The sequence below is a fragment of the Panthera onca genome, chromosome A2 (assembly GCF_046562875.1).
Source record: "Panthera onca isolate mPanOnc1 chromosome A2, mPanOnc1 haplotype 2, whole genome shotgun sequence".
NCBI lineage: Eukaryota > Metazoa > Chordata > Mammalia > Carnivora > Felidae > Panthera > Panthera onca.
In genome coordinates, this window is record NC_138340.1 from 75,441,108 (window position 1) to 75,455,587 (window position 14,480).

At 41.9% G+C, this 14,480-nt stretch overlaps 1 protein-coding gene across 4 annotated transcripts in view; it reads left to right on the forward strand.

Moving 5' to 3' along the window:
• AMPH (amphiphysin) overlaps nucleotides 1–14,480 on the forward strand; it is a 247,856-nt gene that overhangs the window by 138,900 nt on the left and 94,476 nt on the right. For all 4 annotated transcript variants that reach the window (XM_060632223.3, XM_060632222.3, XM_060632226.3 and 1 more), the window contains exons 4-5: nucleotides 6,253–6,347; nucleotides 8,505–8,600. In XM_060632223.3, coding sequence (XP_060488206.1) covers nucleotides 6,253–6,347; nucleotides 8,505–8,600 — 191 coding nt within the window. The remainder of the gene's footprint in view (nucleotides 1–6,252; nucleotides 6,348–8,504; nucleotides 8,601–14,480) is intronic.

A 14,480-nucleotide genomic window follows, 5' to 3' on the forward strand; every position in this document is an offset into this window, starting at 1 on the left:
ACTGTCTTATCCAGGCTCTGGGCTATGTGACTGTTATTAGGGCATTGGTTTCACAAATTAGAGTTCATCTTTCCAGTGGGATAATGGTAACTTACTATACTGTTACTATGGAATGAGCACTTCCACGTGCCAGGCTGTGTGCTATGCATGGGCATATTACCTCTTTGTAACCAGCCAACACAGCTATATGATAAATGATAGCCTTGGCTTACATTTTTAAAGTAAGGCTCCAAGAACTTTCACAGATCCATAGAGCTCATAGTTAACTGTTCAAAAAAAATTAACCCTAGGTATTTATAACAATTCGATCAGAAACTAGAAGGCACTCTAGGTATTTCTTTTACTGTTGGACACAAGCTGTCATGGATTATTTCAAGCACAGGATTTTCTTTATGTTGGATGATTTTTTTTTTCATGTGGATAAATGTGTTAAATGAATGAGTGAATTCAGTCTCCTTCCCAAAGTCTATATATTTTGGTCAGTTTTGCTTCCCGAATAGGAAGATCACTGCTTTAAGCATTTAAGACGCGAAGAATTCTTTTCCTTAACGTGATCTAGGAGACTCACTGAGTGAAGAGTCAGCTCCAGAGAGACGTTGGTGCAGCATCAAAGCACCCTTTCAGTGTTGCAGACTGTGTCCTTCCACTTCTGATGGTTGCATCCCCATATGGAGGAGAGAGGACCTTACAGCAGCTTTTCCCCAGCACATTTTGTTAACAAATGATACTCCGTAAAAGAGACCTATGTTTACATTACTTTGGTCAAGGCTGGCTGGAATGAATTTTCAAACAGGCTATTACAGAGTGTATTACTACAGGGCCCTTAATATGTTCATATTATCTCCAGAAGGTCTGTGGGGTGAGCAGCATTTTACCAGGTATTCGGCTGTGGAATGTTTTTCTCAAAGTCTTAGAATTAATGTTGCTTGGAGCACATTTTGGGGTTTGGGAACACACAGAAAGACAAGGGGTAGGCATCAAATGGGTCATAATTTGGGTTTTCAAAGGGCTTTCATGGCCAATTCTCCTGGCTTTCACAAAAAAGAACACCGGCTAACTAATTGCACTGTAATGCAAGCAGCATTACCGAGAAGGGAGATCTGGCCCTGGGGAGTGATGTCCCCTGCGTCTGGTCTCAGGGACATTGGTGGGAACATCACCAGGTTCTCAGCTGCCTTGGGTTCCTTGTCCATAAGGTGCTCCAGTTTCTCTCAGAAACCCTCCACATCTCTCCCACGAGGACTCTGGGAAATTGGGTTACTCTTCATTTTATCACTGATCTTTGGGTGCCATTCTTCTCTGTAGGTTGGTACTATTTTTGCTGATGTTTGGGTTTGCAAAGTAAATCTGGTGTTCTTGTTCATTTTAGCAGTGCACATCACATTGAGCCCTGTTCATGGACTCAATGCTGTTCTAGGAGTGGAGATGCAGAGATGACAAGACACAGTACCTATTTTCATGGAGCTGGCAGCAGAGACGGGAAGAAAGTTAAATAAACAAAAGGGCCAAATATGCATAGTAATACATACTTTAACAGAAGCGCATGCATCACAAAGGACAGACTCCTACCTGAGGGACAGGAGACCAGGTCAAGAACCTAGACGTAAATGGACCCAGGAAGGGAGTATGAGTAGTCATCAAGTGATAAGATATACTGGAGACTAAGTTTGATGTTGGAAGGACTTCCAGGTAGAAGAAACATGTACAGAGGCCAGGGAGGCAGAAAGAAGCATGGGCTCTTTAGGGAACAAACGGATCATTGAGGGGTAAGCAAGAACCTGAGAGGGATGAGACGTGGAATGGTAGGCAGTCGTTCGTAGAGACAAGTGATTATGCATCATATCATATTGGGGTTTTATTCTCTCCGCAGGGAAGAGAGTCATTACATTATTGTAGACAAGGGAATGAATCATGTGATCAGAATAGCATTTTAGAAAAATAGTTATTGTGGTTTTGTGGGATTCAAGCTCGAGGGGATAAAGCTGCAAGGAGACTTCTTAGAAGTGTAGTCCGGTATTTAATAATGATGATGATGATAGCTAACATTTATTGAGCATTTCTGTGCTAGGCACTGAGGTAAGTTTTTACTAAGCCTCATTTCATAGAATTTTTACTGTGGCTTATGGCATGTATTTAAAAATAACGTACACTTTGGAAAACTGAGGTCTAGGATGGTTAGGTAATTTGCCTGAGATCACACAGACCACGTGTGTTGGAACCAAGATTTTAACAAAGGCTGATTGATTGTGAGTAATAGTTTTAATTATCATGCCATAATGCCTTCAAAATTATTTTTCATAAAGATGGCTGACGTTTGAATGTTCTCTCTGGCTAAGTACTTTGCTCAGCTGTTCCCATGGATTCTTTCATCTGCACCAAATGATCGATGATGGGTGTCCAGTCCAGTCTAGGGCAGTGAGAGGGGGCAGGGAAGCAAAGGGCTTCATTTGAGAATCAGGCCGAATTGATGTGCCTTGGTGATGCACTCACTCCGGGAGGATGAATCTGGGATGACTCCCAGTTTTGTAACTGGGACCATGGGGTGACATCCACGAGGACTGGGAAAAGGAGTAGGAACAGGTTTTGACAGGAAGTTCAGAGTTGGTTTTGGGCATGTGAAGCGTGAAGTATCAGCACATCCAGGAGGAGATGTCCAGTAGGGATTTGGAATTGGGAGTCACCGCTCTGTGGGTGGCAGTGGAGGCCAGATGCAGGGGCGATGAACACACCAGATCTTCCTCTAAATGGAGCATGGCCCAGCTGGTGTCATCAATATTTTTAGTTTTACGTGGCTTATCATGTGTAAGCATGACCCAGTGGTGGAGTTGACTGTCCTTGAGCTATCTCACAATCTGCCCTCCCCCCTCCACCCCCGACTCCTGCTCCTATATTTGCACTCCTTCTTAAGTCTCTGGAAGAAAGGCTTCCTCTCCTGTTTTCCTCAGAGCCAATTGCTGACTTCCTAAACAGCTCCCTTCTAAATAATAGGCCAAGCTGCCAGATACAATATTTTAGATACTCCTGTGATGGTTTATAGCTGCTGCTGGTTATTGTCATAATGTATTTTAACTGATGGTATTTTTAACTAGAACATACACCCTCAGGCTGTACAAGGAGGACTCTTGTAGCAGTGTAATCTCTGCATCCAATCTTAGAGGGTGAAAATAGATGCTCACAAATTTGGTGGCAAAGGGAAAGAGAGAGGATGTTGCAGTAAATGCCTTGGAGAAAGTCCAAAATTTTAAAGCGAGGGAAGTGGTTCCTACCCAATAGTGGAATAATAATTCTGTGTATGATGTTGGGCGCCCATCTTGCACTTTTGGAGATCACTAATATTTTAAGAAAATAGTGGATATAGATATTATTAAATGCCAGAGGTAGCATTTAGCATCTACTTTGCTTTGATGTCGCCAAGCTACTTTGAAGGGGACTTGGGTTTTAGCTTTTTAATTTTTCTCTTATGCTCTGTCAGCAGAGTAGGTTCTAAATCCCTAAAATCTCTGCCATTCTTCATGGCATTCCTTATATATCCATCCAAGTACTTCCCATGGAGTGTTCTAGAAACAATTTCTATGTCAAAATGGATTCTTTCCAAGTTCTCCATCACTACTTATCCACACAGCAATTAGCAGTTATTTTTGGCTGCTAGGAGACATATTTACTGCAACATTGTGCTTTTAGCCTCAATGAGTAAGGTCTTATATAATTTTATTTTAAGCTTACATTCACAGTTTTATTTTTCACCACAAAGGTTATTTGACCTGCAACCCCATCATTTCTTTTTCTTCCCCTTGAAACTTTGACACCCCATCTACACAGCTGTTTATAATTTCCATCAGACCTAAGACAAAGATTTAAGAGAAAACTTCAGAGAAGGCTTTTGGCATCTGAATTATAGAATGGTATCAACTAGTCACTAATTTTTGAGGGGTACACTTAAAAAAATTTTTTTTACATTTATTCACCTTTGAGAGACAGGGAGAGAGAGTGCAAGTGGGGAAGGGGCAGAGAGAGAGGGAGACACAGAATCCAAAGCAGGCTCTAAGCTCTGAGCTGTCAGCACAGAGCCCGGCACAGGGATCAAACCCACGAACTGTGAGATCATGACCTGAGCCGAAGTCAGACACTTAACCCGACTGAGCCACCCAGGTGCCCCGAGGGGTTCATTTCTTAGTAGAGGCTTGCTTTTACTTGGGGAGGGGCGAATGTGGACGCTGGAGATACTGTCACTCGTCAGCAGCGGCCACATGAACAAGAAGGAACATTCTCCTTGGCTTGCACTCGGAGTGTGCTAGGGGACACGTGCAGGTGTTTGCATTATTTTTTGGCTGTCTCTCCACCTACATAACTTCATGGTGTCACCTCTGGGGTTTCATCTTTTGGTCGCCAAGTTGTTTCAGCTGGTGTAGGCTGTACGGTGTGTTGTAAAGGGCATCCTTTAGTGTGCTCGGTGACGTACCTTGTGGAGACAGGATTGTACGCTTTCATACTTCATGTTGCCCTGAAACCTTCAAACTTGTCACTTGCAAAGACCAAATCTGTTACCTGCAGCTTATCTGGGGAAGGCGGGTAGGGGGTGGTTCTATAACCTAGAGAGAAAACATACTGTGAAATACCATGTTGACTTTTGCACATACTCTTCAAGGATACACTTCTGTCACTTTGGACATCTTTTATTTTGTCCTTTTCTCGTGGTTCAACCCGGAATCGGCTCCCTTAAATCCAACAGGCATGTAGTTGAGTCTAGATTGTTGCAGCTTTCAGTCTCATAGAAAACTTTCCATCATGGAGTCATTGGCATTAAGTTTATGGGATGCTTTTCATTTCTTTTTTTTTTTTATAAAAAATTTTTAATGTTTATTTATTTTGGGAAGAGAGAGAGAGAGAGAGACAGAGCACAAGTGGGGGAGGAGCAGAGGGAGAGGGAGGCGCAGAATTAGAAGCAGGCTCCAGGATCCAAGCTGTCAGCACAGAGCCCAGTGCGGGGCTCAAACTCATGAACTGCAAGATCATGACCTGAGCCGAAGTCGGAGGCTTAATTGACTGAGCCACCTAGGCACCCCAAGGGATGCTTTTCATTTCTAATGATTGCACTCTGACTTTCCTCTTTTCTCCTCTTAGCCAGCTCTTTTTCATATCCCCTAGTGACAAAGGCCAAGACGCCAGCCAGGACAGGTCTCAGCTTCCAGCTGGTAGGGAGGGCTTGTTGCCACAGGGGACACCTACAGTCAATGAACACACTTTGGACTGTTCTGGGCCCTGCGCTGTCTCTACACAGTCCACACTGTGCCCTCCCTGTTTGGAAGGAGGAGCAGATCGGAGAGTGGAACAGACTTGGTGATACTTTATATCACTTTATATTTTTCCTATTATTTAACAGCCATATTTATGCAGCACACCAAAGCCATGTCTAATGAACATTGTGACCCGTAGACTTAAGAACTCCAAGCTTTCTGAGCGTTCTGGTTTAAAACTGTATATGTAGCTTCCAGTAACATTAGAAAAACTTTTCTTTTTTTCTTTTGAAAATGTTTAGGCCACTTCAACCACTTTCAGCTGGGAGGCCCTAGAATCCTGTTAATTTTGCTTCAACCTGCTTCTATAGATGGTCTTTATTTCTTATATTTAAAGCCATTTAGGATTAATTTTAATTTTGGAACTCTGTAGTTTTATGGGCCAGTATTCTGGGTGTCCTGTGTATTTATGGTTCCGTGCCACTTCGTAAGTGACCGCACATGTGATAGAACACGTTACTCTTGTTGTTTTCAACACCTTGTTGATTTTTTTCAAGGCTCTGTATCTGTCATTACCATGTAAATAATGGGAAACGCACAATGTAATCGGGTAAGTAGGAGACCCTCCCGGGAAGTTGTGAATACAGTCGAAAGTAACAGTCATGACTTCACAGTTTTTCCTTAAAAGATTAGTGGATAGTCAAAGTATTCTTCTCTTAGAAAAGTAGGGGAGGGGTACTGGGGTGGCCCAGTTTGTTGAGCATCCGACTCTTGCTTTTGGCTCAGGTCATGATCTCAGGGTTCGTGGGATCGAGCCCCACGTCAGGCTGTCTGCTGACGGCACAGATCCTGCTTGGGATTCTCTCTCTCTCTCCCCCTCTCTCTTCCCTGCTCTCTCTCTCTCTCTCTTTCTCTCTCTCAAGATAAACAAATATTAAAAAAAATAAAAGTAGGGGAAAGAGGAATAGGCACCTCACCAATTTATATCCAACAAGAGTTGTTTTCTCTCCAACACCAGCCATGCAAGAAGCCTCCATGAAGCTCACCGAGTCGCTGCACGAAGTCTATGAGCCTGATTGGTATGGGCGGGAAGATGTGAAGATGGTGGGCGAGGTAAGAGCCAGGATCATGCACCACAGGAGGCCTGGGGGGTCTCTGCCAGGCTGCCACCAAGTCCCGCTCACTTACTCTATCCCTTGACCCCCATCTTACCACTTCACAGCCTTAATCGTGAAGGGGGGCGGGGAGTGCCATGTAGCCAGAAGACGCTGTATAGTTCTGGCATCAAGAGCATGCCAAATACATGGTGATTAGTGAACTATTATAAACCAAAATAAGAATAGTGTTTTTCTGTCTACACATCTTAGCTCATTGCAGCAGAACTGGCTCATGGCATGACTCTCTGTACTGACTTCACCCCTGCAACCTTGCTTTTCCCATCCCTTCTGGAAAACAGGATCAGGAGGTGCAAAAAGCATCTATTTCACTTAAGTGCCACTGGTCCACTCGCTGGTCTGCAGATCCAAAGGACCGATGCGGACAGCCTGTTAATAGCAATGTAACTTCCAGAAGCCTTTGTCCCTAGACATGTCTGAACACCCGAAATCCAATTTCTAACCGAGGGCCATCTGGCTGGCGGGAAGTGATAAAGCGGGTATTTTCTGCTTTGGGGAAGGAGAATGGGGTGGAGACCAAGAATGATCTGTATGATAGTTGATGCATTCTTTAATCTTCTGAGGCGTTAGCTTCCTCATCTGTGAAGTGAGACTAAGAATCATACCCACAAATAACACGTTTAAAGTCTGCGTATTCGTGTCATCGACATGATGCTCGATACACGTGATTCTTACTGGTAATAGCAAGCCACCTGTCGGGAGTTCTCTCGTGTCCAAGTTCTTTGTTAAAGAACAGTGTTTGTCATACCCACCTCACGTGAGCTCATTGATGAACATTCAGGCACAGAAGGGATCCTTGTAAGGGATCCTTCCTAAGGGATGCAGCCACCCAGCTCAAGAGGTCTGACATGGGGTGTGCTGTCTACGCAGCCTTTGGAAAGATGCATTAACAGTGCAGCCCCAGGCCGCTCCGTGAAAATTCTGACATCCCCACACTGATTTCCATAATCTTGTTAAGACTGAGATAGAAGCAGAGCTTTAATTAGGAGGAAAGTTCTTATTGGCCCTGTTACTTCTTTAGAAAACTTTCAAAAAATGAATCTGGCAGAACCAGCCTCCACACACCCTCTCCCATACAATTATTAAGTAATTCCTTCTTCTCACATTTTTTTCAATATAAAGACGCTGTTTCAACATCTTGTTGTTAAATGCTTCACTCGTATGACCAATTTCTGGTGAATGGTGTATAATTCAAAATTCATCATGAAAGGAAGACTTCTTAAGGGAATAATAGAAACGTGCGTGAATAGCTTTTCAGAGCATCGCGTTTCGTTCTATGCACGGCAGATCCCACTGTTGACATTTGTTCCGTAAGGAAATGCTGGAATTCCACCTTGGTCCTCGTAGGTCCTGCCAAGACTTTTGGAACCTTTAGTTGCAGATCCAAATACGGCCTCTTCTGGTGGTGAAGGAGCTCAAAGCTATGTGTTCAGGGCATCTGTTCACCTCAGAAGATGAGCCTCTTCATGCAGAAGATTTAAATTCTTTTTTCCATTTGCGTGAAATTTGTGGATGGGGATCTGTAATAATTAGGGTGAGTATTGAAGTGTGAAAAAGAAACAAAAGCAAATAAGCCCCCAAAAGTAGCTTTCAAAAGATAGAATGTTATCTCTCTCCCCTAAAGGGCTTTGCAGGTGAGCGGCCCAGGTATGGGGACAACAGGGGCCCATCGTTCCCTTCCTCACTGCTCCCTCCAGGTTCGGTATGATTCTCTGAGCACTGGCCATCAGCTCTCACTTCTGCATCCCAGTTGGCAGAAGGAGGAAGCGTGGAAGATAAGCCTCCTTTTAGGGACACTTCCTAAAAGTTCACCCCATTGGCCAGTCCTTAGTCCCGTGGGCTGTACTTAGCTGTGCCGCAGGCTGGCAAATGTAGTCTATATCCTCGGTACCCTATATTGTAAACTGGAACTGGTAGTCAAGTTGCCTTGAAATTGTATTGTATTATTAAATAATCCACTTTTTCTTCTGGCCTCTACTATCCAGGGAAGTTCTATTTATCTAATTTTGTCATTTTTGATTTTTCAGAAGTTTGGTGAAAAGGATCCAATTAAAATCATTCAGCAGTAATCTCTTTTTTCTCTTTTTTCTTTCAGAAATGTGATGTCCTGTGGGAAGACTTCCATCAGAAACTAGTGGATGGGTCCTTGCTGACACTGGATACCTATCTGGGCCAATTTCCTGACATAAAGGTATTTTACTTTGTGTCTATAATGGGAGGAATTGAATGGTTCCATGGACTAATTGAAACACAGGCAAAGGAGGGGTGCCTCTGTGGCTCAGTCACCTGAGCGTCTGACTTTGGCTCAGGTCATGATCTCATGGTTCGTGAGTTCGAGCCCTACGTGGAGCTTTGTGCTGACGGCTCAGAGCCTGGAGCTTGCTTTGAATTCTGTGTCTCCCTCTTTCTCTCTGCTCCACCCCCACTTGTGCACTCTTTCTCACTCTCTTTCTCTCTCTCTCTCAAAAATAAATAAACGTTAAAAAAAATAAATAAAATAAAAAAAAGAAACACAGGTAAGGGATAAGTGGAGTTCAGAGTCCTCAAGCTGACATCAAAGACGGTAACTTTTCATTCATTTAAGCATGGATGCGTGATCCTGTTCCTATCAGTTTTGAAATGAAATGTAGCTACAGAAATGACATTTTCCCCTTTGGCAGACTGCTTCAACTTTTATTTCTCTGCAGACATCTTTTTAATACTCTAGATATAAAATTGCAAACCAGATACCAAAAATTCCAATCTTCTTTATGTTCAGACCTTTTTTATTGCATAGCGTTTGATAAGAATTTCCATTAGAATAAACAGCGGTCACAAGGAAAGGAGAAAACTTCATTGTGAACACGAGAGCAAAAAAATGTGATCTTCCCGTGTTTACTATTCGTAACACACCTGCATATTTTTTCTCTCCTTAAAATTTTCTGCTTCCAATTGAATTGTTAAGATACAAGCATTTCAAATGCATTAGCATCTGGATCTAAAAATACCTTGTCTAGAACATTTGTCTTATTTGACACTTGGATTCATTGAAAGGGAAATATATAAGTGAAGGATCGAACATCATAGATTTGGAATTAACTCTGGAGGTAGACATGGTTTTTAAACCTTCAGGGCTGTATATAGCAAATGGTAGCGTTAATAGATTTGCCCGACCCCCACCCCCCGTTGTCTTTCCTGCTCAAGTAGGAGTACCAAGTAAGATAACCTTGTGCTGCCCTTCCTTTAGTGTGAAGGAAGCCATGAACCTGCATCCACCCACCTGCAGTGCCTTAATTAAGTGATTTCTTATGTGAAGGTCCACTTTTACCTGGCCTGCTTTGTAGCCATGGCCATGAAACATAGTGAAGCTTCTCGGCCAGAACAGCACACCTGTCAATGATGTTAATTTCCTTGGTCCCACACAGAATACCTAACAACTAGTTGGCCAACATCTGAAGTGTTATTTTGGGACACAGGGGCACCAGACAAGAACCTCAGGGGGATCAGATGAGGTACATTAGCCTTGGTGGCAAAATGTCACAGAGAACAAATCCAAATGATGGATTCTCAGTGATGTTATCATCATATGCAAGACATTTTATTGAGCCATTGCAGGACCGTATCCTCATTAAAAGGTATAGGTTGGCTTTTGAAAGTTTTCTGAGAAATGTAAAAATTAAACTGAAAAAAATTTAGAATTCTGTGAGGCTGCATGCACTAACCTATAGAGAATGTGTCTTGGGATATCTTCAGATTATTTGGTAGACAGTCACATTTTGTCTTGGAATTTATAACACTCGTGGAGCAAACAATCTCAGAATCCCTATCATACTTCAGGATATCATATATTACATGGTAATTTAATCTCCATAAAAATCACTTCCCAATATGTCAGGAGAAGATAAGGGAAAACTTTGACCTCATAGTCAAAACTTTCAAAGCAGTTTGCAACTAGTCTAAATTGTTCATATATTAAACATTCATAGTATGATTTAACTAAGCAAATGGGGGCTGTGACTGACCAGAGAAGAACACATTTAAAAAGTTGTTGAGTTTCAGGAACAAAAACTTGGTATCATCAAAAAAATGTGGAGGATCTCAGTAGTTATGGTACTTGCCAGTCATAGTTATTTGGAAATTGGCCATACTCTCTAGGAGCATATAATTTAAAAAAATTTTAGTGTTTATTTATTTTTGAGAGGGAAAGACAGAGCACGAGCATGGGAGGGGCAGAGAGAGAGGGAGACACAGAATCTGAAACAGGCTCCAGGCTCTGAGCTGGCAGCACAGAGCCCGACACAGGGCTTGAGCCCATGAACTGTGAGATCGTGACCTGAGCTGAGGTCAGATGCTTAACCTACTGAGCCACCCTAGGAGCATATAATTTTATAAGACAAATACACCCAGAAGTACCTGCATTGAAACATAGATTAAAATAAAATCATTATAAAAGACATTGGCTAGTGTTTCAGTTTGTTCCATGTCAGAAAGATGAAGAACTTAATAGAACTTTTAATTAAGCAGTCCTTTTCTTGAGGCCCATGGTTGAGGCCATGCACAAAGATGATCCTTCAGTGACTGAACAATCTTTACACTTAGAGATTTGGGAATAATATCATCTACCTGGATGTCTTGAAAATAAGTGAAATACACGCCTTGGTGTTGCCTGCATCATGCAAAGAGGCTGAAAGAATCACTCTTTCTCTTTCTCTGAAGTTACATTTAGAATATCATACCATACACATAGGGTTTCAACCAAGATAGATAATTATGAAACCATTTCATATGACAAAGAGTTGAGGAAATTGCATTTCAATAGGAAAGGAAACTGTCTGGAATTAGAGCATAGACAGGGTAGCTGCTTCTCGTATTTGAAAGACTGTTTTCTGTGAAGATACACTTAAGCTATTCTCTGTGTCTTTGCTCACTGAATGGAAGGTAGAAGCGGATGTAGGCTCTGTCACTTTGTCACGTTAGTGCTGAATGATTATGTAATGAATGGGTTATTGAATGAAAGGAGGCTGATGATTAAAAATACTGAGTAGAGAATTTTCAGAGCATGGAACACAATTGACTTCCTTGACTTCCATTGAAAGCAAACAGGCCAAGTGTAGTTAAAACGTCAGGCAAATTTCCAAATATTTACTGCAGCTCACCAGCAAGGGCTATGAAGTACCATTCATGAGGGAATGATGTTTGATTTTTCCAACTGTGATTGGCAGGGCACCCAGTATTATAGTTCTTATTATGCAGCACTGACATCTGAAATCAATCCTAGAATAAGAGCCAGTTTGTCATCAATTCAGGCAGGCTTACAGCTCTGAGCAGTTATTGTAAAATGGAGTTTAGATTCTGTTTTGGCAGCCATGCAGAAGCACCTAAACATACATTTATGGCAGTGTGCCAAAGTGAATCCAAATCGGGGTTATTATTGAAATTTTTGAAAAATACAGTAAATTAAATTTTTTACTCTATAAGGTGAGCATGTAGTGGGAAATCTGAAAAAATTTCAATTGAACCGTCTAATTAAACGATTTGCCATCAAACTAGTGAGTTTATTTAATGAAATTTGCCACTGGATGGTGACATACGAATTGTATCATGTTCTATATAAAAGCCAACGTGAATGAACTCGACCCTCACTTATGAGACTTCTTTTTTTCAAGGTTTTCAAATATCAGATAGGTAAGGAAATAAGATTGATTTGTATTTCCAGCACAAAACTGAGGGTGGCCTTTAAAACAGTCACTTCTACCTTGGTAAGCCCTGCTCTGTAGTTGACTTGTCAGTTACATAAGAAAATGAGTCATCACTTCTTGTTTTTGAGCAAAACAAACAAAAAAACAAAAAAACATGACCCAGTGTACTCTTCCACCTTATTCTCAGGCTCGGACGTAATTGAATTTTGGCTCTTTTAAAAATCACATTCATCTTCAAAGAATCAAGATTTGCTTCTTGGAAAATACTAAAGAAGAGTTCCCCACCCCGATCCCTACCCTACATATCCACAAAGCAGAGCTCTATCAGAGTTACGTAGAGTCGCACAAGACCATTGCTTCAAGGGCCAGTGGTCCCTTGAAGGTGATAGTTAGATGTTTGCTAAAAATAATGAGCCCTGTCACCTCATAGGCACACTGTGTCCACCAGAGTTCACTGAAGGGCATCACTGCATGCTGCCTAGACTCATTCATTGCATATCTTTAAGCCAGTGTGAGTCAGCCATTCCTTCCACTACTAACACCAGTTGGATGTGGCAGGTGTAGAGGGTAAAGGGATTGGAAGCAGCTAAATGAGAGTGACTGCCCCAACCCACCTGTCACCAATCCCGAAGGGGGTGTAGAGGAATAGCATAGAGTGGTAGTTGAATGATGGGGTCCATCAGAGAAATAGGGGAGCAGTTAGAAGGAGGAGTAACCAAGAGTCAGGAGCAGGGTGGGGACTGGGTGAGGCAGGTGAGGGCACTAGAGTTCAAGCCAAAAGGAGGCACCTGCTCTGGGTTGCTGATTCTGCACGTTTTTGACCCTGAGAGTAAGGGCCTTCTTAGATATTGTGTCCTGCGGGTCTCACGGGCATCTCCCTGCCCCTGGCACTGGTCGGGGCAGGAGTGGGGGAGGGTGGGAACTGACATCTAATTCATCTTTGCCAGAGACTTTCTGAGCAATTCTGGACACGTTAGAAGTTAATCCCGTGCGACTCAAAACCCTCTATACGTAAAGTGGGAATAATCCCTACAACACCCATACTAGAGGTTGCTGAGGGTCTGTGCGTTGTGATTGTTTTGTGTGCCACAGACATAATTTTATTGTTGTTTTCTTCTTCCTTCCATGCACAATTTAAAGTATTTTTAAGGATCTCCTCCTGCTGTAGTTCTCAGATTGGACTAACTGGCTGTAACTGGACTGCTAGGGATCTCTTTAAAAAGGACAGGGGTGCCTGGGTGGCTCATTTGGTTAAGCATCCGACTCTTGGTTTTGGCTCAGGTCATGATCTCACGATTCATGGGTTCAAGCCCTGCATCGGGCTCTGTGCTGATAGTGTAAGGCCTGCACGCAATTCTCTCTCTGCCCCTCCCCACCCTCTCTCTCTCTCTCTCTCTCTCTCTCTCTCTCTAAAAATAAATAAACTTAAAAAATTCTTTAAAAAAGGACAGATGCCTGGGCCTTGCCTCGACTAATTAACTTTGCTTATTATTTGCTTATTAGTTATACGTCTGTAACTTTTTAGTGGTTGCTCTTTCCTCCCGTTCTTTCCTGCTCGTTCCTCCCAGCTCTTTCCTCCCGTCCTGTTATTATCAGACGTTTTTCCTTTACAAATGTTATAAACCCCATGGTACATATTTTCTCTTTCCTTTTATGCTCTAGATAATCAGTTACCTTTTCAAACAATTAAAAGTAAAAAACCAAAATCATGTATATTTACCTTGAATTTTATAATTTCTGGTATGTTTTTTTGTTTTGTTTTTTTGTGTTTTTTTTTTGTTTTGTTTTTTGTATAGCTCTACTTTGTATTAAAATTCCCATAATGAAAGTGAGTTCTTTCAGCTTTTGTTTGTCTGAAAAAGACTTTTTCATTTTCACTGTTGGAAGGCATTTTTACTGGGACTAGAACTCCGAGCTGGCAGATTTCTTTTTCTTTTGTTTTCTGTACTTTAAAAATGTCATTTCATTGTATTCTGGCTTCATAGTTTCTCAGGATTAGTCTGCTGTAATCTTTGCCTTGTTCTTTCTGTTTTTCTTTACCCTTGATTTTAAGCAGTTTGGCTGTCAAGTGTCTGGATGTGTATTGTTTGGTGTTTATCCTTCTTGGGGTTTTGTGAGTTTCTTGGGTCTGTCCTTTCATGTCTTTATTATTATATAAATTTCTCAGCCAATATCTCCTCAGATATTTCTTCTGACTTACCCTCTCATCTCTTTTGGAAAATCCATTGATACTGTGTTGGACCATTTAATATCAGGTCTTGTATGCTTGATTCTGTTACGTTTTCAACTCTTAGTTCTCTTTGTGTTTTAATGGGAATAATTTCTCTTGATGGATTTTCAAGTGCAATCTTCTTTCTTGGCTAAAGTACAGCAATTGGCCTATTAAAGACATT